At 47.4% G+C, this 22,487-nt stretch overlaps 1 protein-coding gene across 6 annotated transcripts in view; it reads right to left on the reverse strand.

Annotated features, from left to right (window-relative positions):
* Positions 1-22,487, reverse strand: part of MYLK (myosin light chain kinase) — a gene marked incomplete at both ends in the record, with an annotated part of 170,417 nt that overhangs the window by 22,374 nt on the left and 125,556 nt on the right. For all 6 annotated transcript variants that reach the window (XM_084232504.1, XM_084232500.1, XM_084232503.1 and 3 more), the window contains 7 exons: positions 4,633-4,836; positions 6,051-6,144; positions 6,241-6,276; positions 13,422-13,724; positions 19,453-19,606; positions 21,419-21,546; positions 22,267-22,317. In XM_084232504.1, the coding sequence (XP_084088630.1) occupies positions 4,633-4,836; positions 6,051-6,144; positions 6,241-6,276; positions 13,422-13,724; positions 19,453-19,606; positions 21,419-21,546; positions 22,267-22,317 (970 nt within the window). The remainder of the gene's footprint in view (positions 1-4,632; positions 4,837-6,050; positions 6,145-6,240; positions 6,277-13,421; positions 13,725-19,452; positions 19,607-21,418; positions 21,547-22,266; positions 22,318-22,487) is intronic.

The following is a 22,487-nucleotide window of genomic DNA, read 5'->3' on the forward strand; positions in this document are numbered from 1 at the left end:
CGACTATGGCTGGCAGGCTAAGTGGGTCTTGTCACTGACCCAATGACAAGAGACAATAAGGGGTGCGCTGTGGGGCCCAGCACACCAGTCTCTGTCTAGCTCCACATTTGGCTAATGCTTTCACTTCTGGAAAGGTTGACCTGAGCAAGGTCAGTCTATGTCAGTGGCCGCTGGGGGGCGATGGAAGTGACGCTTCAGAAACAACCCGAGGAGGCTGCCAGATGGCCAGCAGGTGGCGCCTCTGTCCTCAAGCCCTCTCCACCAAGGCTCCAAATCAAACTCTATAATCACTGTTCTCAGGTCTCAGGTAATTCTTAACATCTCCATCCTTCAATTTCCTCATCTGTAACATGTACATAAAGCCAACACCACCTCACAGGGTTGCTATGGAGACTAGTAGAGTGCTGAGAAGAGTGCCTGGCACATAGTAGGAGCTCAGTGTTTGTTATCGGCTTGTTTGTTTTACCGTGCTAATTTTTATTGTGATAACATTGGTTTATATTATTCAGAGGAATGGTCAACCGTTTTGAACAAAAAGAATCAGTTGGGGCTCTTGTTGAATGTATAGACTCCTGAGCGTCTCCCCTGAAGGGTTTATTTAGGAAATCATGGGGGAGATCTGAGGAAACATTTTTTAGTAAGAAACCCCCAAGTCATTCTTATCATCAGACATATTTGAGAAATTCTGACTTACTCAATCACCACCCTTGGGACGGCACCTGAAATTCTCATTCTTTGAGAAATCACTCTGGATTTCCCCATGTGAAATGATCTTTCCCTCACTGGGTTTCCATAGTCTTGTCTCTGCATTTTTTTTGTACCAAGTTTGCCTTGTCTTCAACTTGTTTGTGAATGTGTCTGAAAGAGGTCTGGCTGATCTCTAGACCCTATTTATACCTGGCAACTGACGAGGTGCCCCGAGACATTTGCTTTTAAACATAAATATTCTGGAAGAGCAAGTAACCTTTATTTGCCCTTGGAATGTCTGAGGCAATGAAAGGTAGAAATGTGAGTCATGGAGGTAATTACGGCTGCATTTCTAGTGACTTATTCAATATAGATTCAAACCCATTCAAATAGACTTAATATATTTAGAAAACTGTTTCTGTGGTTATTTTCTAGGATGGAAGGAGTCACACAAACAGGATTAATGGTTCCATAGGTTTTTCTCAAAATGCTCAAGACTATGAGTACAAAGTATTGGTTTGATGGAAAGGTAGGATAATGTCAAGGGCCAAGATTGGGCCAGAGGAAACGTGTGCTTGATAAATTGTCAGTGAGTAAATGAGTGAATAAGTTAATACCTACCACCAAGATTAGCTTATCCCAAGGGATCAAATTTATCACTGAAACTGTAGACCTCATGGGGACCCAATACACCTGCACTCCTTGTCATATGATTAGTTGCAAGTTCTTTGACCACTGTTGCCAGTGGCAGCACAAGGTGAGGTGGGTCGTGAGACTCTGAGTTACCTGCACATGTGTTTCAGTGCTCAGGTCCAAGTATCACTTGGAATGTCCCAAACACTCCCAAGAAGATAAGCCCAGACTCCAGGCCAGGAGCCTGGACCCAGGTCTCAGAGCAACACCGCCATGGTGGTGGACACTTGTCCCATCATCAGAGGTCAGAAAGGGTGGTTTGTTCATTCTGATCTTACTATGTCTGAGGCAACTGAACTGAAAGTTGGGAACTAGGATTTCATTTTCATTTTTCTCTATTACCAGGTACTACTCAGTTTTTCCATCCAATGAACAAAAAAGCAAACTGTACTGCCGAACCTCACCCCTCTCAGAGATAGACTCCTTTCATCTGGAAGGGAAGTACAGCCTGAGTATGAATCTGCTTCCTCTTCTCTGCCTGGGCTCCTGTCAAGTTGCATGGTCCTTAGCCCGAGTGCAGGCGAATCCTCGGGCATCTGCCTGAGTAAGACTTGCTCCTGTCCCTGGGGGAGGTGTGTGTGGGGGGATGGAGGGATGAAAGCCAGACCAGCTGAAGCCTTAAGTTTCCTCCCAACATTTTCCATCCAGCTTGCCAACTCCCAATTCCAAGCTAAGTATGGTATTCTGCCCACTGGTGCTGCTGCCGGCCTTACCCAGGCTTGGCTGCCTCCTTCCCCCTCCCTGTATCTTCTCACGAACTTGCTCAAGGTTTAACATCTCAAGATAATACATTTCTTCACATGTCCTCACATGCCCACACTGCCTGGACCAAGGAACTTGTTCTAGAATAAGTGTGAAAAGTTGCAGCCCACAGGGCCATTGTGAGGACACGGTGAGTGAAGCCACAGGCATGGCCTAGACCTTTTCTGAAAGTGGGGAGCTAAGTTTGAATTTGGAGCTGAAAATATATTCCCAGATTTGAATGAAGATTTTCTGTGACTCTTGGAGAGTTCCACTAACAGGAGAGTCTAATCCAAATACCTCTTCTCACTGGAAGGACTTGACAATCACAAAAGCAGAGCTCAGCAGGAATAGAACTTAACTTAGAACACCAAACCTGAATAGTAGGATTTGTTCTCTAACACATAAATGGGTGTTAAAATGCTCACAAAATAATTCTAAGTGGAAAAAAGAGCAGGGTACAGAAAAATTCAATGCATCTTATTACTAAGAATAGCCCCAATTATAGAGCACTGTGCTCTAGTTAAGCCCCACAGCATTCACGAGGAGGTTCGTATCCTCTTTTCATAGATAATAAAACTCTGGATTGGCACAGTTGAATAACTTATTCAAGGTTGCCTGCCAGATAAGGGCAGAAAGAAGATTCAAGGGAGGCTCATCAAACCCAAATCTCAGCTCTGCTATTCCTTCAGAAATAGCAGTGAGAAGAAAGCACCCTGAAACATCCGCAGGGTGAAAGGAGAGAAAAGGTTCATTCCCCATTCCTACTTCAAGCCTGGTCCCACCTTTCTTGGGAAAGCATGCCAAGGTGTTCTTAGAGTCCTCTCCAAAGAACTGAGAGTCCTAGGCTCAGGGCGAGCAATTCTAGGGCGCCCACGTCGATTTCATACTATCTCTAAAAATTTTAAATGCACATACCCTTTCATCCAGCACTCCCATGCTTCTGGGGGTTCATGTGACAGATGTATACAGGCATGAGTGAAAAGATGATGTACATACAAGGTTGTAAACAGTGATTGTAAAAGCAGAAGTTTGGAAACCACGTGACTCAGCAGAAGAAGACTACTTCTCTCAACTGTGGAACTGGCGAGAGATGAAGCCCCGTAGAGCCTAGAGAATGAGGATACTCACTAGCTGCTGACACGGGACTATCTCCAAGTGAACAAAAAAAGCGAAGTATAGAATAATGAGTACAAGTTCCTTCTGAAGCAGGAAGGAGGCCTACTGGACTGTAGTGGAGGACTCTGGGGGCTTTGGAGCGGGGGGTGGGGGGTGGTGTGCTTACATCCATCAGAAGAGGTGTGGACCTATCTCCTAAAATCACTGGCAGTGCTGTAAACTGTCAGCTCAATAAAAGTAATACAATTAAAAAAAAAGTTACCTTATTGTTAAAGGGTGGAAAATGACACACACACATCATGTATCGTAAACTTCCTCAAGGTTTAACAGCATCTAAGGATAAAACATTTCTCACATGTCCTCACATGCCCACATGGCCCGGACCAAGCAACTTGTTCTAGAATAAATGTGAAAAGTTGCAGTCCACAGGGCTACTGTGGGCTATGTATGTATTTATTCCATAAAGAAACTTTGTAAGGATACAGACAAAACAAGAAACAAGTTACTTACATGTGGGGGAAGGAGGGTAGAGATAGGGTAGATGGGGGGCAGGGTTGGGATGGGACCCCCACATGGTGTACTTTCTTATATTTTTTGATGTGATTTTTATCATATATTCAAAAAGTTCAGATTTAAAAATGAAAGAAACTTTAAAAATATGGACATTGAAGAGGATGCAGTCTTAGCAAAGCAAACATGTATGTTTCTGTATATACTTGTATGTGTGCATGTGTGTGTGCACACATACCAGTGTGAGTGTGTTTTAGCTGATCAGAGGTGCAAGGGGTGGTGGGGCGGTTGGGACTAGAGGAAACAATGAATTCTAGGAAAGCCTTGCCCAGAGGTCATTTGATCCAGCCCCCTGCCTTTGTACAACCCAGCACAGAAATTGCTCCTCTTTGGTTTTGGTGAATGAGAAGTCAAGAGCACAGAGGAGTGTGTTGGGAGCTCAGGTGGATACCAAAGGGCACACTTCTGCCTTCCCAGTTCCCAGCCCCCTGGGCCCCTTCTTTTTCTCAGGCTATTGGAAAATTTCTTGGTCTTCCCCCTTCTGCTCCAAAGCCATTTCAGAGTGCCCCTAGATGAAACCAAGGAGACTAGAAATAACCTTGACCTTTTCATGGGTGAGGGTGAAAAGAGGGCAAGGATCCCCAAAATTCTGCTAGTTTGTTACAGCCATCCCAGTTTTAAGTGGACCATGCTATGCATAGATGTGCTGGCTGCTCTGCATGGTCAGCCCCAGGCCACAGGGGCTGCCAGGGGTCGTGTAGACCATGCTATGTCTGTAGGGCTCTCCATCTCAGGATGGAGGGGGCGGGGAGGGATAGTGAGGGAGAGGCATGTGGGCTACCAGGCCCACCGAGCTTGGCTGCTCAGCAGCGGGCCACTTACATCTCCAGGACCATGACGATGTTGGCCTTTTCTTCGAAGGCATCCACACACTGGACCAGCTTGGGGTGGTGGAGGCAGTTCATGATGCTGATCTCATCTCGGATAGCTTCTTTCTCTTTTGCTGAATATGCCTTGAAGAATTTCCCTGCCCAGATTTTTCTAGTTTTCTTTTCTACAAGTCGAAAGACCTGTCCAAATTTCCCACTGCAAATGAAAGGGAGAGGAGAAAGGCAAATTTAGCCCAAATTTTTCACTAAATTAGGATTAGCAAATGGCCTCTTTTGATAATAAAGTTTTATTGGCACATAGACATAGTCATTTGTTTTCAGATTGTTTAGGACTGCTTTTGTGTTTCAATAGCAGAATAGTAGTTGCAGAGACCATATGCAATAAAACTTAGAATATCATTGCTCTGGACCTGCACTGATAAAATCTGTGCTGTGCTCTAGATGAATGAAGCACATTTCTGATACTGACAAATACTTTTTCCATCACTTGTCAACTCCAGCCTGTGTCTGCCTGCGTCCCCCAGCACTGTCTGGTCTTACTGTTTCTCCAGACCCTCATCTCCCTGGGATGATGCCTCAATCCTGGCTGATTGGCTTCTCTCTCCTTCCTCACAGAAGGACCCATGAAGTTCAGTTGAAGAAGTCCTCCTGGAAGCTAAGACAGATAATGAGTGGTTGTCTTCCTTCCCCTCCACTGCCCAGCGCTGACCTTCAGAGTCAGCTCAGGAAGGACTCAACGTCCCGCTATGGATTGAGGAGAGCTTTGTCCCTCTGACACAAGGCTCACCGAAGAGCAGGCTCTGTTCACAGAGCTGTTATGAGGTTGGCATTATTCCTTTAGTTCCCAGGAACCCACTGGGCATGAACGCTGAGGTCTGTGCCTTTTTCTCCCATCTGCTATACTACTCAAGGGAGAAAGTTAGTGGAAGCAGAGAGCTTGGCTGTGACATGGGCTCAGGGCTGGGGTCTGAACCCACCGCATCCTTCACACCCCAGGAGGAGCCAAAGAGTTCACAGTGAGTGCTGAGGTGCCAAAGGGCGGCTGACACACAGGCGCTAGCACAGCAGAAGGTGTACACTGACGGGGCCCTGCCTCTGTGGACCAAATGGCAGGGAGCCTAAAGTCACTCTGACCCAGACCAGGAGCTTGGTTTGGTCATGTGGGGAGAATAAGGCACAGAGAGGGAAGGACTCCCTCAAGGCTGTCCCAGAATTGGGTCAGTTGGCGCGAGCAGTTGCTAAGTGAGCATGGGTGGGGAATTCTTTTGTGGGGTGCTGAGGTCAGTCCCTCCTGATTCTGTAGGAAACAGTCTGAGGAAATGTCAGAACCTGGGAAAAGACAGGAAAATGCTGTGGGATTTGCACCTCCCTTACCCTGGGGGACTGGAGGGTGCAATCCAGTCTACTTACGATCCTAGTCGCTCCTCGATGTCATAGAAGTCTGACACCTTTTGTTCGGTGTTGACTGTCACCGTCCGGTAATCGACCTCAGGTTCTTTCTCATCTGCAGGATGGGAGTTGGGGTGACTGTGAGTCATCAGACTCCTCGGTCACCCCCCTCCAGCCTTTGAGACCCCCAGGACAGCTTGCTAACACTCACCATCATCTGACACTTCCTCCACTTCATCCTTTAGCTCTGGAGGAAACAAACAGGGACAGAGAAGATGAGATTAGCACTAACAGCCCACTGAGAGCACAACATGTGGGGGCTTTGCCAGGCCTCAGCCTTCCCAGGCACGAGACCACAGGGCCCAGAGATCTGGGCACTGCAGTGAGGTTGGTCCATCTGTGCCACAGCAGGCCTGTGTGTACACTGATGGGCACTGGCTTCTCAGCTCCACCAGCTGCCACCTCCATTGCGTCCTCTCTACCCCGTGGTTCCCTAGACACACCCTTCCCCACTTCTCTCCCAGACTGACTCCCAGAAGTTACAGACAACTGTAATGACTCACTCTCTGCTCTGGCTTGAAAGTCAGCAACTTGTCATTGCTTCTAGGTATAGTCCATTTATTCACTTATAAATTTTTCAAAATGGAATTCCAGTAGTGTACCAAGTATCTTGTTAGTTTTGGGGGGAATACAAAACAAAATACACAGAGGCAAGTTCTCTCAGAAGCAAAAACATGTACAGCTGATCCTTGAACAAGGCAGGGGTTATTAGGGGCACTGGCCTGTAATACAGTCAAAGATCCACCTGTAACTTGCAATTGGCCTGCTGGACCCATGGATTCTACATCTGAGAATTCAATTGACCGACAGCCATGGCTCGTTGAATTCATGAATATAATATAGAACCCATGGAGAGAAAAAAGTGCATGTAACCCTGGGAGTTCAAGCTCATGTTGCCCAAGGGTCAACTCTAGGTGAAATATCCATTCCAGCAGTCATGTGATTAATGCGTGAGGTCACTGTACAGACTTAATACGGAATGGAGGTGATGCAGAATGGGGCAACCATACAGTCAGAGTGGTCATCCTCAAACTAAGCAGGCCTTGAGCTGTGTCCTCAAGGAAATGATGGACCACAATGATGGGGTGGGTAACGTCACACAACAGGTGTCTCTGTGGTACTGCGAGGAGGGACATACTCAGGCTGCGCTGGCTCCTCACGCAGATGAGTCAGGAGTGAGTGGGGGCGTGAGGGAACAGGCAGGTGTCCCCAGGACACAGCCACTTCAGAACTCCAGGCTTTCCTTTGCTCTAGCATAGGTTTCTCCGCACAGGGCTGATGACTTCTTGACCTTGGCTAAGTGCCTTTCCCTTTATGGGCCTGTTTACTCATATGTGAAAGGAAGTGATTTCTGGGTTTTGGGGATAGCTCTAGAGGTGGTGCTTTGTGAATTGCATGAGCTTGAAGACAAATGGAATGAAGGGAAGGCTTCTGAAAAGATAGAACAATGATGAGAGAAATCAGAGGGGAAAAGAATTTTAAAAGCGCGTGCGTGCGCACGCGTGTGTGCATGCGTGTATGTGTATGTGTGTGTGTGTGTGAGAAAGAGAGAGAGACAGAGAGAGAGAGAAGGGAGTGTGATTTACTGATGCTCTCAGCAGAGCAGGCTGAGGAAGGAAGGGGGAATCTCCTAGGAGGAAGAGCAGAAAGGGCAGAGGGATAGAGTGTGAGTGCTGAGCTTTGCAGCGCTTTGCAAGCTGAATGTTTGTGAAGAAGGTGTGGGCCAGGGAGAAGGGACAGCTTGTATACAGTGAGTCTAGCTTAGGGGAATGAATGACTGAAACATAAGTAATCTGAGAAAAAGTAACATGGTTCCCATACAAAATCAGCACCTCTTGCTGAATAACAATTTTAAGGGAGGTAAAGCATGTGACTGGGAGTAAGAGAGGCTATGATTTGTTTAGAGTTTTCAAAACGCTGTTGACTAAGTTTAGTTTTAGAAACTAAACATAACTGATAAGAGAGGAACATTTTGTCAGTGAAAGGAAACTGCATCGGAAAATACAAAAGGATGCAGTAAATGGGTACTCATAGACGAATGGTGGCGTTGCACAGATATTGCTTGGATGCAAACCTAACCCAGACATTCCAAGTTGTCTATATCTTAGAGCTAAGAGGGGTGTGTGAGAGTTGCAGAGGCAGCATGTGCCTGCGGCACTGTAGCTGGAGGGCAGGTGTGGGGTCACGTGTCAGGCAGAACTTACTCAGCATTTGGGGTGATGAGCCCTGGGGGAATAAGTTAAAAGCCAAGCAAGTTGCTCAACCTCCTGTTCTGGTCATCATCTGGGAGATGTGCACCAGCCACCAATGGCATCGCTGCTCTGTCTTTGGCAGACAATGGGGTCACCTGCTCTGGGAGGCCCTGGCAGTCAGAGCCGTGATGGTGCTGGAGGGGGCAGGAGGGTCATCAAAAGAGGGGGTTGCCATGTGAAGATGAACAGAAAAAAATCGGCCTCTCCAGTTGGGAAACAAGTCTAAAGCAGCCATGACTAAAAAAATCATAGTCGCCTGGCCTGAGGGTTGTGGATTTCATGAACTAATGCATGCCACTGTTTGAGAGAATGATTTAGTATGATACCTCACAAAGGAGGAAGACTATGGGCATAGAGAACTCACATATTAAGGGGTACCACAGGAACAGTATGTAGACCCAAGAGATGTTTAAGTTAATTCAGCAAACATTTAAGGGAAGCAAGAGATTCAAGTCAATTCAGCAATCATTAATTGAGGACCTACGGATGCCAGTCACTGAACTGGGTGTTAGAGACAAAATTATTGTTATTATTTTTATAATGATGATAATTGCTGGCAAGGAGGCCCCATCCCCCTGACCCAGGTGCCCCCATCCGAGACAATGGTCTGACCCACTGAGGCGTCCCTTATCTTCTTGTTCCCATGCCATGTTTTCCTGGTACGGCGGACAAGAAGTCAATGTTCAGAACAGCAGGGGAGAGAAAAAAGGGAAGGCTGATGTTCTTGGGCTGCATCTTAGAGCAGTAGCAGCCTGTGAGCCCACGAGGGGCTTCCCAACGACCCGGCAGCAGGGCCATTTTCAGTTAGTTAGCACTGAAGAGGGCATGCAATTCCAGAACTGGCCCAGTGCCCTTGCCTTCCTCACAGACACCACCCCACCTCTCTCCTCCTGCCTCGCTTCTTAGTTAAAATGCAGAATTCGTTCTTGATCCTATGGTTGTGAATCCAGATCACTTAGGGAATTCGTGATCCTCTTTTTAACTCTCTGTTACGTGCAACCCTTCCTGTGTGTGAAACTTGGACCAAGGTTCCAGGCTGATATGTTGCCCTTCTTCCCTTTCTTTCTCGTCCTGCCTGCATTGTGTTTTGGAGAGGGGGATGACCACTAGGGGAGTAGCAGGGATGGCGCGAGGGAAGGCCACAGCTCCTCACGCAGAACAGTGAAAGTGATAAAACAGGTGACCACTAAAGAAGGCACTAAATGGCAGTAGGGGGGATTTCAAAGAAGCATTTAAAAAATCTTCTATTCAGAGAGCTATGCAATCCAAGAGCTAAGTGGAAGAACCATTTGGAAGATGGTTCTGATGTTTCTGCAAACACGAGTCTCGCCTCTAGAGTGGCGCTGGGAGAGGACCCCTTGGGCCCTGACATAGCTCATGTCTAGTCAGACCATGGACCGAGGGCTGCTGTGCATTCAGTGAGCACTAGAGGGCACCCCAGCCCCAGATAGGGCCTCAGAGACCCTGCAGGCAGCCCAGCATAGGGTGAACTGCTAATCTTGGGCCCTTTAGTTTCTGTCTCTAACTGCTTTGTAATTGCAAGGAATTCCTAATTCTGCACGAAGCCTCCATCACAGCAGTTTGTTAGAAACTATATAGAGTAGAACAAATTAAAATCAGGAACCAGGATATAGAGATTAAGAGTTAGAGCAGGACTAGGTGGGAATGGAGTTCAAGGCCTGGCTGGGATGGGAGGGAGTGGGTCCATGTCCTCAGGTTTGGAAAGATGGGGAGGGGAGCTGTCAGGATAGGGACCTAGCCTGAAGGTTGGCTTTGGCTTAAGGGGCCCACTGGAGCAGAGTAGAGACCTCTGTGTTTGTCCTCCACTGTATCCCCCGGGAAGTGCCTGGAACACAGGAGGGGCCCAGGACACAGTGGGTTCACCAGTAGAGACAAGGCTGGGGTGCTAGCAGGGATGGAACTGACAAGTCAGGATGAGGCTGGAAACTAAGTTGCTGAGGGAGAGGTAGGAGAGGTAGGTGGCAATGGTGGTAGGGAAGGTAAGAACCTTCCTGGCTGAGCTCTGGTGGAGAGCTGGCTTCGTGGAGGGAGTTAATCAGCACTGACTTTTTGATGACCACCACACCCCACTGGCTCCAGAGAAAGGACCCTCCTTCTACACACATCCTCACGTGTGTGAACACACAACCCGCTTCCCTGAGAGCCCTGTCCCTTTCAAAGTAGAGGGAGATAACCTACCCAGGCTTCTAACAAGCATCTGAGCTTGGAATCCTGCCCCCTCGTCTGCCCCTCAGGCTTAAAGCTTGCCAACTATTGTACCCTTCCTCCCCATAGATAATCCAGGTGGGTTGGGGGTGGGAGCAGCATCCACCCTGGAAGTCTCGGGCAGCCTGGACCCTTCCTTGGGATTGCAGACAATGTCAACATTTCCCTTTGTTGGCTCCCAGACAGGAGGGGCCTTCAGAGGGGAGTCTGGATGGGTTCAACGGGCTACAGGGAAGGAGAGAGAGGCCACCTGTCCAGAGCCGCATGGCTCCTGCCCCGCGTCCCCACTCTGCTCATGTCGCAGGGAAGCAACAGCGGCTCTATTACCCCAGACTTGTGTGAGTGGCAGTGGCCGGGAGTGCCATGAATGCGGAGGCCCGAGCTGGGGGTGGGAGGGCACGAGCCACACCTCCACGTGCACTGAAACTCTCAAGACCTGCTCTCCTGTATTTCTAAGGTTCCGTGGGTGAGGGCCCCAAGACAGTGCTGCACCAGCAACATTGCAAATTTGTGTTTTCCATTGGCATCCTCCTAACTTTCTTTCTGGAATCCTCATTCAATTAGAGTGTGAGGTTTGACTGTCTATTTTATATCTACTTTATAAAACTAAAAGAGGGGTATGCGATTGCGATGTTTCCATACTCACGATGCCTCCCTGGTGGTGCTGTCAAGAACTGTGCCTGTCCAACCCTCTGTTCTTAATCGCCCACCATCTTCTCCCACCTCTCACCTGGAAGCCCTCCTCTCTCCAAGAGCTTGTCCTCTTGGTGTCCCTCACCTTCCGCTCTGCCCTAATCTTTTCTCTATCTTAAACTCATAGCACGTTTTCCCTTCTCTTCACGTGAAACTTCATGAAACAATATATTCTACCCCTGGTTTTTCCTTCTATTTATTCTTTAACTCCTGGGCAGCCATTTTCTACCCTTTGGAAACTCTATAGTCTGCTCTCAAAGGTCACTACATATCCAAGGGCTAAATCCAGAGATCTTTCCTAGTCCTCATCTCTTCATCTTTATTTAGCTCACTGAGTCTTCTTTGCAACTCACTCCTTAGATTCCTGCAACATGACTCCAGCCTCTTCTGGGTTTTCTCCCCTTTCAGTCCTTTCTTCTGGTCTCAGAGGCTCTTTTGTTTCCCTATCAATATTGATTTTCTCTATCATCAACTTGTCTGATGTCCATCAATAATCCACAAAGTAGTGAAGGGTCCCAAATCCGTAGCTCTAGCATAAGTCTTTCACCTGTGCTCCAGACACAACAGTTCAACAGTCTGAAGATGACTCCCTGGGGAGCTCCCTCACACACAACAACTCAGCAGGTCTGAAACCAGAACTCCAACCTTCCCCCAAATCCCTGCCTTCTAACCACCAAGGCACCCGAGTCAGGAAGCTCGGAGGCAGTCTTATTGCACCCTTAATCTAACCAAAGGTGCACAGGTGTTGGGGCAGACAGCTCTGAGTTCAAGCTTCAACTCACCATTGCAAATGGTAACCTTAGGCAAGCAGCTTCACCCCACTAAGCCTCATTTCCCCTATCTGAACAATGGGGTCATAACAGTATGTACTTCATTGAGTTATGAAGATGAAGGAAATGATGCAGGTAAAGTGTTTCCAATATAGTCAGCATGTATGTGCTAACTGCCATCGGTCAGTCACAAACCTCCAAATGGAGATTGAACTTGCATTAGTTATTTGAGTAGGAACTGGGAGTCACTTTAAACTCTTCTAACCTTTCCCCTCAACTCCTTACCCAAAGTCATCAAGAATGGTCAGGTCTACCTCCTGAAGCTTTAGTTCATGTTCTTGCCCTGATTTTCCTGGGTGATTGCCATGGGTATCCCACTGGTACCTGGCTGTCTCCAGCCTCAGGGCCCTCCTCTACTCCAGAACATCTCAAATTTTCATATGCTCACTAATTCGAAGAGGTTGGGCCCCAGGGTTGGATCATGTTAAAATCAATGGTCAGAAGGGATTGAGGGAATGGGGAGCTGAGAGTCTGTCGAGACTCTCAGGACCCCAGGGTGCTGGCCAGGCTACACTTGACAAGCAAGCCTCTTCTCTTCCCTCCATTCCTGTTAGAAAAAAAAAATTAGATCCAGTCACAGCAATCCCCTGCCTGAAATTCATTGGTCAACTTCATAATTTTACCTAATCTGCCAATTCAGTGTTGCTTCCTCCTGTTCTGCCTTACAGTATATGCCTTAGCCACACATAAGCTTTTGAAAATGGCTTGCATTTCCATTATGTTGTACCTTTGCTCACGCTGCTTCCTCTGTTTGGAATGCCTCTTCTTTACTTCCTTGCCTCTTGAAATCCTATTCCTTTTACCAGGACTCAATGAAAGTGTCACTTCCTCCAGGAAGGCTTCCTCAACCTCCATGGTAGAATTATTCATCTGTCTGCATGTGTCCTTGCTCTTCCTTTATACTGCTGTACTAAGATAATTCCATCTCTTTAGCTAGCTGTCTCTACACAGATGCCTATCTTCCTAGCTAGATTTTAAGCTTCTCTCTTATCTGTCTTTGTGTTCCAAGAACCTGACACTGATTGTTCACATAGAAAGGAGGGAGGAGAGAAGAAGGGGGAACCTCAGTTCCTGTCCTGGAGACCATGCTCCTGATTACACACCACCACCCCCTGGGGGCAGTGTGCCAGAATTGCTGGCTTAAGTGTTTTGAAAGATCACATGTCCTTCTTTTCTAGTACGGCAGTATCACAACCTTGGAAATCAAGATCCCAAAAGACTTTCCCAGTCATCATAGCCATTTCCTTAGTTCCTCCAGGTTCCCCTTAGTACACACATAAGTAATTCATGTACATTTATTTCAAGTCAGTAATGAAGCGAGAGCAGCCTACCTTCTGGTTTCTCTCCAACTGTTGTAAGTTCCGACTCCTGACTCGGCTCACTGGTTCCATACACATTGATTGCCCGCACACGGAATTTGTACTCGAGGTCGGGCAGCAGGTCCTGGACATTAAATGACGTGCTGCGGCACGTGGCTAGTTCCTTCCACGACTTGTTCACTGAGTCCCAGATCTCGACACTGTAGGACTGGACAGCACTGCCCCCATCATACGAGGAGCCGTACCAAGACAGCGTCAGGGAGGAGCTCCGGATGTCAGAGGCGCAAGGTGTGCCGGCTGGCGGATCTGGCTTGTCTGGGAAAAGAGAAGTACACAATGTCACCGAAACGCTTGAGAATTTCACCAAAAAAAAAGTTTTTAAGTTATCTCTGTTTTTGGAGAAGTTGAGAGAATCCAAGCCAACATCCTGGGTCCTGGCTTTTACCCTCATTCACATGGGCACATCCATGCCCAAACCCTCATATAGGGACAGCCCCCGAATACATATTTGCTTGAAAAAACTTTTTTTTTGGCTAGTTTTCCAGTCTACAAGTCATGATTTCCTGTACTTTGCCCAACTCATAAACATATTCCTCAGAGTAAACAGATTTAGGAAGCTGCTCAGAAGGCGTGGACTGCTTCTCATCAAAAATATGTTTTGAGAGAGAGTTCAGTGTGTGCTTGTGTGTGTGTGTGTGTGTGTGTTGTCTTTGGGCCCGAGGCCAGTGACCTGTGACATGACCAGGGGGCAGTCTCCACTTTTTCTGGGACTAGGGAAATGCCGGCAATGCAGTGTAACACGCAAATCTGGGTTTGAACATGGCTGGGTCTCAATTTGCTACTTGTTAATCTCTCTGTGCCTTGGTTTCCTCATCTGTAAATGTGGATAATTATAGCACTTGGACCACAAGGTTGTTGTGGAAAGATATTTAGAAATGTGGCTGGCTTGAGTAACCATTACTGTTGTCATTATTGAAAGAGCTTATTTCTAACTTTATAGTATAATAAAAAGTTACTCATATTGTACCTCTTTTGCCCTCTTAGGTCTGGTATACAATATAATAAAGAATTTCAGAAGCAAACCACAAGAGCAAATCACAACCACCCCTGACTAAGGGCCGGAAAATGATCTGAGGACACAAATAAGACGCAGCCCCTTTGGCCACCATCCCACACAGAACAGCAATGCTAAGAACCAGCAACGCTATATAAATCACACCAGTCAATGCTTTAATGAGGTTCTTGAATTTTGCTGATTTTGTCACTTGCTCATCTCAGTCAAATTCTTTTATTTTTCAGATTTAGTTTCTGTAGGTGGTTGGTTTAGTTATAGATAATCAGTCACCCTTCATGCCCACAAGGCAGTCTGAGGTGCACAGCTACTCAAACTAGCAGTAAAAACTGTGCTTTCTAAGCCATATGAACTTATAAGCTATGTGAACTTTAGCAAATTCCATAACTTCTAAGGACAAGTTTGTTTGTCTTTTTTCACCTAGAAAATACTGCCAATATGTACCTATTTGTAGGAATTTTGTAAGTCTCAGGCAAAGTACTTGATTCCTGTCCTCCTACCTGTCAGCAGGGCGAGAAGGCCAAAGAGAATTCCTGCAAATAATCCTGTGCACAGGGGGAGAAGAACACATTCTCCTGTGTGTATGTGTGCTTATGCATGCACATCCACACACTCTCATCCCTCCCCAAGTCCTGCTGCTTTTATGTTTCAGCCTACAGTGTACTGCCCGGAAATTGTCCACCCCCTCCAAGCAAGGCCTGACCTCGCCCTGGACCACTGGGATCATCACAGAGCCACTTTCCAGAGTCGGTCGGCAGTCACTCTAGAGAATGGAACCACTTTCACTGATTGTTTAATATATTCTCTTAGAAAAACTGTTCGGAAAGATATATTAGTCTTTCCAGAAATATTTCTGGTGTTGGAGAAGATGTTTATTACTCTAAACTCTCTTAGCGGCAAGTGGTTCAAGTCTTTTCAAGACCCAGCTAGGGAAGTAAAAAAAACCTAGAGAGGGATGAAAGACAGACTCGCTGCTTCCCTCAGAGAAAACTGCCTGGACAGCATCTCATCGGACACGTTTAGAGTCGTGTAGGTTTATATAACCAAAGCAGAAACACTTCACTGACTGATTTCCTCTCCTCTGCTTTGGTCAAGAAAAGAAAACTTTGAGAAATGGGTAGTGTGGAAGAGGTACTATTTGTACCCTACCCTGTTACAGATGTCTCTTGGCTGAAGGACAGAAAAGAACTGACACCAGGACAACGTCACCCCTTGTACCACAAGAAAAGGTGCAGAATTTGGGGAAGGAAACTTGAATTCCAAATAATACTTCAGTGCTCTTAAGGAAGTGGGTACCAAACAAAGGTGTTCAGAACAGACCCAAAATTGAAGTTTTAAGACACTGGAAGCCCCTTGTTGCCCTCACCCCCATGCCAGCCCTAGACTATGGGCTGCACCTGAGGCTCTCTGTTCTTTCCACCCACAGAGCCCCACACAGAGGCTGGGCTATCCAGGGGTGAACCCCATCAGAACAGATGCCTTCAGAACAGGGCTCCCAAGAGCCTTTGCTCCATGCTAAAGCCATAGAGGCACTTAGCTTGGGCATGGACTGGTAAAGCAGAGGCGGGCTCAGTGTCTAGGGGCCCCAGCTCCAAGCTTCCTCAGAATTCTCCCATGGTTCCCTGGAGACTTGAACGACAGAGTGGGAAATGCTGAGTCTAAGAGAAGGGTCTCTGACGGCACCAGCTCCAGGATTTTCTGTTCAGCAAATTTTCTCACTCCTGGGAAAATGGAAGCTCTCACCTCATCTCTAAAGCTTCTCACTAGAGTCACAACCCTTGAGTTCTGGACATGCCTGGCTGGGACCACCCTCACTGGGACCACCCTTTATAGACCTCAGTAGCTGCCTGAGGCTTTTAGGTAATAGCAGTGGCTGAAAGGGTCCCCCGGAGCTGCCTACCAGACCCTCAACCCTTGGAAGCTAGGAGGTTAAGGCTCCTGACTTGATAAGGATACTCAGTTAATCAGTGGCAGAGCCAGGAGAAGATTCCAAAAACCTCCAGACCCTTACTCCAGGGTGTGTTATTTTCTAGGTTATCAGGCAGAGTAAGATCAAGAACGCATCTTGCTTATGTCTAAGCTAAACATTACAAAGGGAAATCTCTTGCCATAAAAATCATGCAAATTCCAGGCTCAGATAGTATTTGGGGATTTTGGGGTAGTTCAGGTTCTTTCCACTTTGTTTTTTAAAGGTATGAGGAGAGCCGTTTTTTTTTTTGTGCTGGACAAGTTACTGTAAGAAGGAAGCATCTGGCTTGAGCTACTCTCTTCTGCCTGAGAGGCAGCCCCATCCTCAGCCCCGGCTGCAGCAAGAGGCACAGGCATCACCCCCGGCCAAGGCTATGGCTCTCTGAGACATAATCCCTGGGCTGCCTTTTAAAATATGGTAATAATAAGCTTCCAAAATATCTGAACATCATTTGTTTACTCATGGAGGGAACGGCCATTTCTTAGTACCCGTTTGAAAAATAGGAGTCACAGACTAGCAGAAAAGAAAGGGGACTTTAAAGAACACAGAGTAAGAGCGGTTTACTGCTAACAAGTAAAAGCCTATCAGATTGGCCTTTGTTAGCTGACCGGTAAGTGGATGTCTCCAAAGTGCTTGCAAACTGTCTGGAGCAGGCCAAACAATTCCTGCTTCATCATTTACATTTTACATCTACTTAATAAACCCTAATCAGATAATGCACAGATGTCCCTAGAGATGCACAGGTAAAGCTGGGCTTAATCCAGGTTTACTTTGGACTAACTCTAAATCCACAGGCTTTGAATGAATGTGGCTTTGCTGTAGCCATCAATGCAAGTCCTCAGTTTATTGAGCAATTCTATTCTTAGCTCTAAGTGGGGGAGGCAGACAGAAAGCCCGTTCCCCTCCATTCCATTCTCCTCCCAGGACGGCATTTAACATGCTGCTCCTGCCAGCTGGCGGGCAGCCACGCCAATGGCCCTGTCAGCACTGGCCGAGAGAATGAGAAACTAAACCATAAAAGGCTAGAACTGCAGCCCATGCAGTAGTGGTGGGGAGGGAGTGTGTGGGCACTGCACGGGCACTGGCCAGAGCAGGAGGGTGGGGGGGCACGAGTCACAAAAAGGCAGTGCAATGGAGTGCACCCCAAATTCTCCAAGCAGGGGCAGGTCAGAGAGAATACAAAGGAGAACTGGAAACCAGGGCTTGGCTGTGGAGCCAAATCAGTATTTCAGATGCGGGTCTAGATGTAAAAGCAAAGCGGACCACTAGCACTGATAAGACAGCCTTCCTAATGCTCCTGACTCCTCAGGGGAACTGATGGAAATTAGCATCAGTGTCACTACAGAGAGAAAGAGTGAGCAAAGGGTTCCCCCTGCCTTTTTTTTTTTTTTTGTTTATACATGCACTGGGTACAGTCAGAAGCGCGGGAGGGTGAGAGAATTCACCAGAGCCAGAGCGGAGAGCAGAGCAGGCAGAAGGACCGAAGTACACTGCTAAGGGGAGCAGCGGGCGGCAGGAGATGTCTGCGCGCCATGTGGGACCCTCCACCGGTGGCCGGGGAGAAGCCGGGGATTGAACCGGCGCCGCAGAGGCTGCGGGTAGCTTCGCAACCCAGCGCTCTACCGCTGCGCCACCGGGGAGGCCCTCCCCCTGCCTTTTACAGAAGAGAAACCTCTTTTCCCAACCTCTTAGTACACTGGCCAGTTCCCCTGGCCTAAGGAAACAAAAGAAAAGCTGTGTCAGGTAAATAAATATCAAGTCAAAGGCTTTCACACGCCACACATGATGCCCACAAATGCACAAGGTCACAGCCTACTCGCCATCTGTCTGCCCCTGCACCTGCCCCGTCCTCCGCCATCCTAGTGCCACTGACAGCAGAAGACCAGCTAGAGAGCCAGCTTGATACTTCAGAAGAGAGTTGAGCAGGGCATGAAAAACAAGTGATTTGGATGGAGAGGAAAGAGTGAATGTGAGATCATTCTGGAGGCAGACTCCACTCAATACCAGGAGGTATAAGAACAGAGAAAGGGAGTGGATTTAGGATTAGGAGGTCATGGTGACCTCAGAAGGGCAGTCCCAACAGACCAAGAAGGTGTGGGGTGGCCTGCAGGGAGGTGAGGTGAAGAAGCAGAAGACAAAGAGCAAGAGACAAAGAGATGGCAGCGTGGCCAGAGGGAAACAAGATATCTCTCCATGCCTGTGTCTTTGGCTAAGATGGGAGAACACCAGCAACATTTATGGAAGAAAGGAAGAGACACTGAAGACAAGAGAGAAGGTGGGGAGTGGAGCCTGAGGTCAGAGACTGGAGTCAGAGGGCAGGAACAGTCTAAGGTGGCAGAAAGGTGGGCCACACTGAGCCTGGAGGCGGAGTCAGCATGGGGACAGCTAAAGAGACATCCACAGGCGGAGAGCTACCAAGTTGAGCCTGATGCCTCTCATTTCAGAGAAGCTGGATGCCGAAGCCTGCTGGATGATAAGCGATCACAGACAGTGGAAGAGTGCACTGACTAGCATGGATGCCTGTGCTGAGCCTGGACCTTGGCAGAGTCCAGTCTGTGGGTTGATGTGATCTTTGGATAGGATCCCCAAATCAGGTTTAGGAGCAGTGAAGTCTGAAGGCAGCACTGATTCAAGGTGAAGATTTGCAAGGCGACTGGGGGAAGAGCAGGAGAAAGGCAATTGGGAGGACGACCTAGAAGGAGAGGGACTTACAGGTGCTAGCAGGAGAGGGCCTGGAGTAGTGGAGCTTAGGGTCTCTAAAGGCTAGAAAGAAAGAGAAGCCAGGAGGGGGTCCATGGAAGAGGAAATGCTGTGGGGGGAGGGTGGCAGGTCTGGAATCCACCACCAGCATGAAATGCAGCAATAGTGTGGGAGCAGAAGGGATGCAGGAGAACAAGGCTGTGGGCAGACAGAATGGGTGTGGAAGGAGCAGACCCCTGGGTGAGGAAGCCCTGAGACTTTCCCTGTCCCTTGCCCTCCAGTCTGCCCATCCCCAGACTCACCCACAACGGTGAGGTTGACCTGGGCCTGTCGGCTGCCCAGCTTGTTCTCCACCATCAGTGTGTAGCAGCCGCAGTGTTCCTGGCGGGCGGCCAGGATGGTGAGCTTGCTGCCATTCTCGCTGTTTTCCACCTTGATATGCTCGCTTTCCTGAATCTGGGGTCAGAAGGGGACAGCTATTGAAGATGGCAGCAAAGAAAGGGGTTCCATCCCCTACTCCTCACTTCCTAAAAGTTGCAGCTGGACAAACTCTGTGGGGCTCTCCCTCATCTTGACTCTGCTTCCTTAGTGCCCATCCTTTGCTACATCTGGAGCCAAGCTTTCCTGAGGGGTCCAGATCTGGGGTGGGCAGGGAGGTGTTGTGCAGAGTCAGGGGTGAATTCTGTCTGCACTTACCACTCCAGAACAGATTTGGAGTGTCCTTCTGAGATGGGATGATAGAGCGAAGTCATATACAAAGCCTGTTCCAGGGGGTTCTGACCTTTTTTGTGCTTCAGACTACTGGAGCTACTAGTCACATGTGGTTACATAAAGTTTAATTAATTAAATAGAAATAATACAAATATTCATTAACCGAAGAACAGATTAAGAAAATATGGTATATCCAGACAATGGAATATTATTTGGCCATAAAAAGAAATGAAGTACTGATTCATGGGTGAGACTTGAAAAATTATGCTACATTAGAAAAAACCACACACGAAAGTTTATTTATATGAAATGTCCAGAATAGGCTCATCCATGGAGACAGAAAGTAGGTTAGGGGTTGCCAGAGTCTGGGGGAAGTGGCAGAACAGAGGAATGATGCTAATGGGCTCTGTTTCTTTTTAGGATGATGAAAATGTTCTGGAATTAGATCATTGTTATGGTTGTACAACTTTTGAACATGCAGAATTGTACACATTTAAGGGTGACTTTTACGGTATGTCAACAAAGCTGTTATTGCAATTTTTAATGAATTAAAATTTTAAATTCCGTTCCTTAGTTGCACCAACCACATTTCAAGTGCTCAATAGCCACTGGTATTTGGGCATGTTGGACAATGGATAATACAGAACATAGCCATCACGACAGAAAGTTCTGTTGGACAGAGCTGGGGCTTGGTTAAATGTCTCTGGAAAGGGATGCTAGTCTCTCTCACATCAGATAACACTCACCCGGACACAGCTCAGTGCAAGCCTGCTTTGGGATGACAAGGCAGCTCTCTTCATCTTTCGAGACAAACCCTCCTTTCCTTCCTAAGTCTAGCCTCCTATGTGTTGATCTTAGGACAATTTGAGTGCTTGGGAAATAGAACAACAGGGGCTCAGAGGAACTCTCACACCTGTGTGGAGAGGTGCTCATCTGGGCCAGGTTGTTGCAGGGTTGCCGACAGCACACACCAGCATGGGGCTGTGGAATGCAGGCCTCCCCAGGCCCTTTAGTAGCTGGTTATTCAGAAATCCCAATATTTTTGTAGGATAACTATTATAAATGGTAGCTTGATTTCTGGGCTAGTACACCATAGTCCCATTTAACATATAATTTATCTACTTCGATTCAATTTTATCCCTTCAGCACATGGTAAGCTAAAGTTATCACCACATCAGGGATCAGTGGGCTGGCACAGAATCTCAGAAAGCTCAGACTCTTAGAGTTCGTCTAGGTCACTGACTTGATTTCCCTGACTATGAACAGGATTCTAGACTGAAATATCAAAATTAGGTGGAAGCTCTGGGTAGTTCCTTTTTTCTATGTCATACTTTTTTCTAGTATACAAAGTTTCTAGAAAGCAGATGTTATTGGTAGATTAAAGAAAAGGTTACCGAGAGCTCAGATTTGATGGGTGAGTGTTGGGCGGGTAAGGGTACTCCCATTTCTAAGACCCCCGTGATGAAAAGCGATGCTGTCTCCATTACAGTATTTCTCACCCCTTTCTACCCGGAGGCTGTGTAGGGGTATTCTCAGGCACTCCCCATTGTTACTCACCTGCTTTCGAAACTTCATCCAGGTACAGGTGATGGGCTGGGTGCCTCCCACTTTTCCCAACAGCTCCACAGACTCTCCTGCACGTACCTTCTGGTCCTCAGGAAACTGGATGATCTGAGGGGGCATGGCTGGGAGAGGACAAGGGGAGACATGAGCTCCGAAAGCGGGAAGCCTGGGACACTCTGATCTGCTGCTGCTGTTCATATCCTCTGTGGCTGCTCTCCTGCCTTTGGGCTCTTCGGGGTGACCATGGGTTGTGGTGGTTGCTCCAGGATACCCAAGTTGATGGATGAGCTAAGTTTGTTCATCTCTTTATTCTGATTCACATGACATCGTTCTCCATTTGCTGGTATTTGCATCTTACCCTAATTTTTAAAATCTGAACTTTAATTCCTTTATTAATTAAGAAGCACCTTGCTCTCTAACCTCCAGGTCACCCTGGCTGACAGGTGCAATATGGTTCATGTCCTCAAATGTCTTTCAGTGAAAAAAAGAAAAGGTTCTGTAGGACAAGGACATACACAGCAGAGCATTCAAGAAGCACAAAGTGGCTCACCTTCATAGAGAACAGAGTGGAGGGCAGAAGGTGGGGCAGAATCTTGCAGAAGGGATGGGAAAGTAGTGCTGTGTGATGCTGTCCATACAGAGAAGCAGGTAAGTAATAGAAGAGGTTGGGGGACCAGGCTGTGCAGAGACCCTCCAGGAAAACTCCCCCTGACTAATGCAGAGTTTAAATGGGGACAGAGTATTTCTGGGACCACATACCCAGTGGTCAATCCAGTGAGACAAAGGAAAAATCCCTCATGGTGAGTAATTTCCTTGTCCCCAAATGTGCTGTGACCAATTACCTGCCTTTGGAGGTGTCTTGGGGGTAGGTTTCTTTTTCACAGTTGCATCACCTGAAACAAAGAAGTAGACAGGTTATTTTCTGTCAGTTCTGCTTTTCACAGACATCCTAAAACCTGGGAGGATGTGGGCTTGCGCATTGGCTGCTTATCCAGAGAGGGTCCATTTGAATATGTCTTTACAGAGATTCCCGCACTCCAATTCAGAACACCTCATTATCTAA

This window comes from Talpa europaea, assembly GCF_964194135.1.
Source record: "Talpa europaea genome assembly, chromosome: 4".
Classification (NCBI taxonomy): Eukaryota; Metazoa; Chordata; class Mammalia; order Eulipotyphla; family Talpidae; genus Talpa; species Talpa europaea.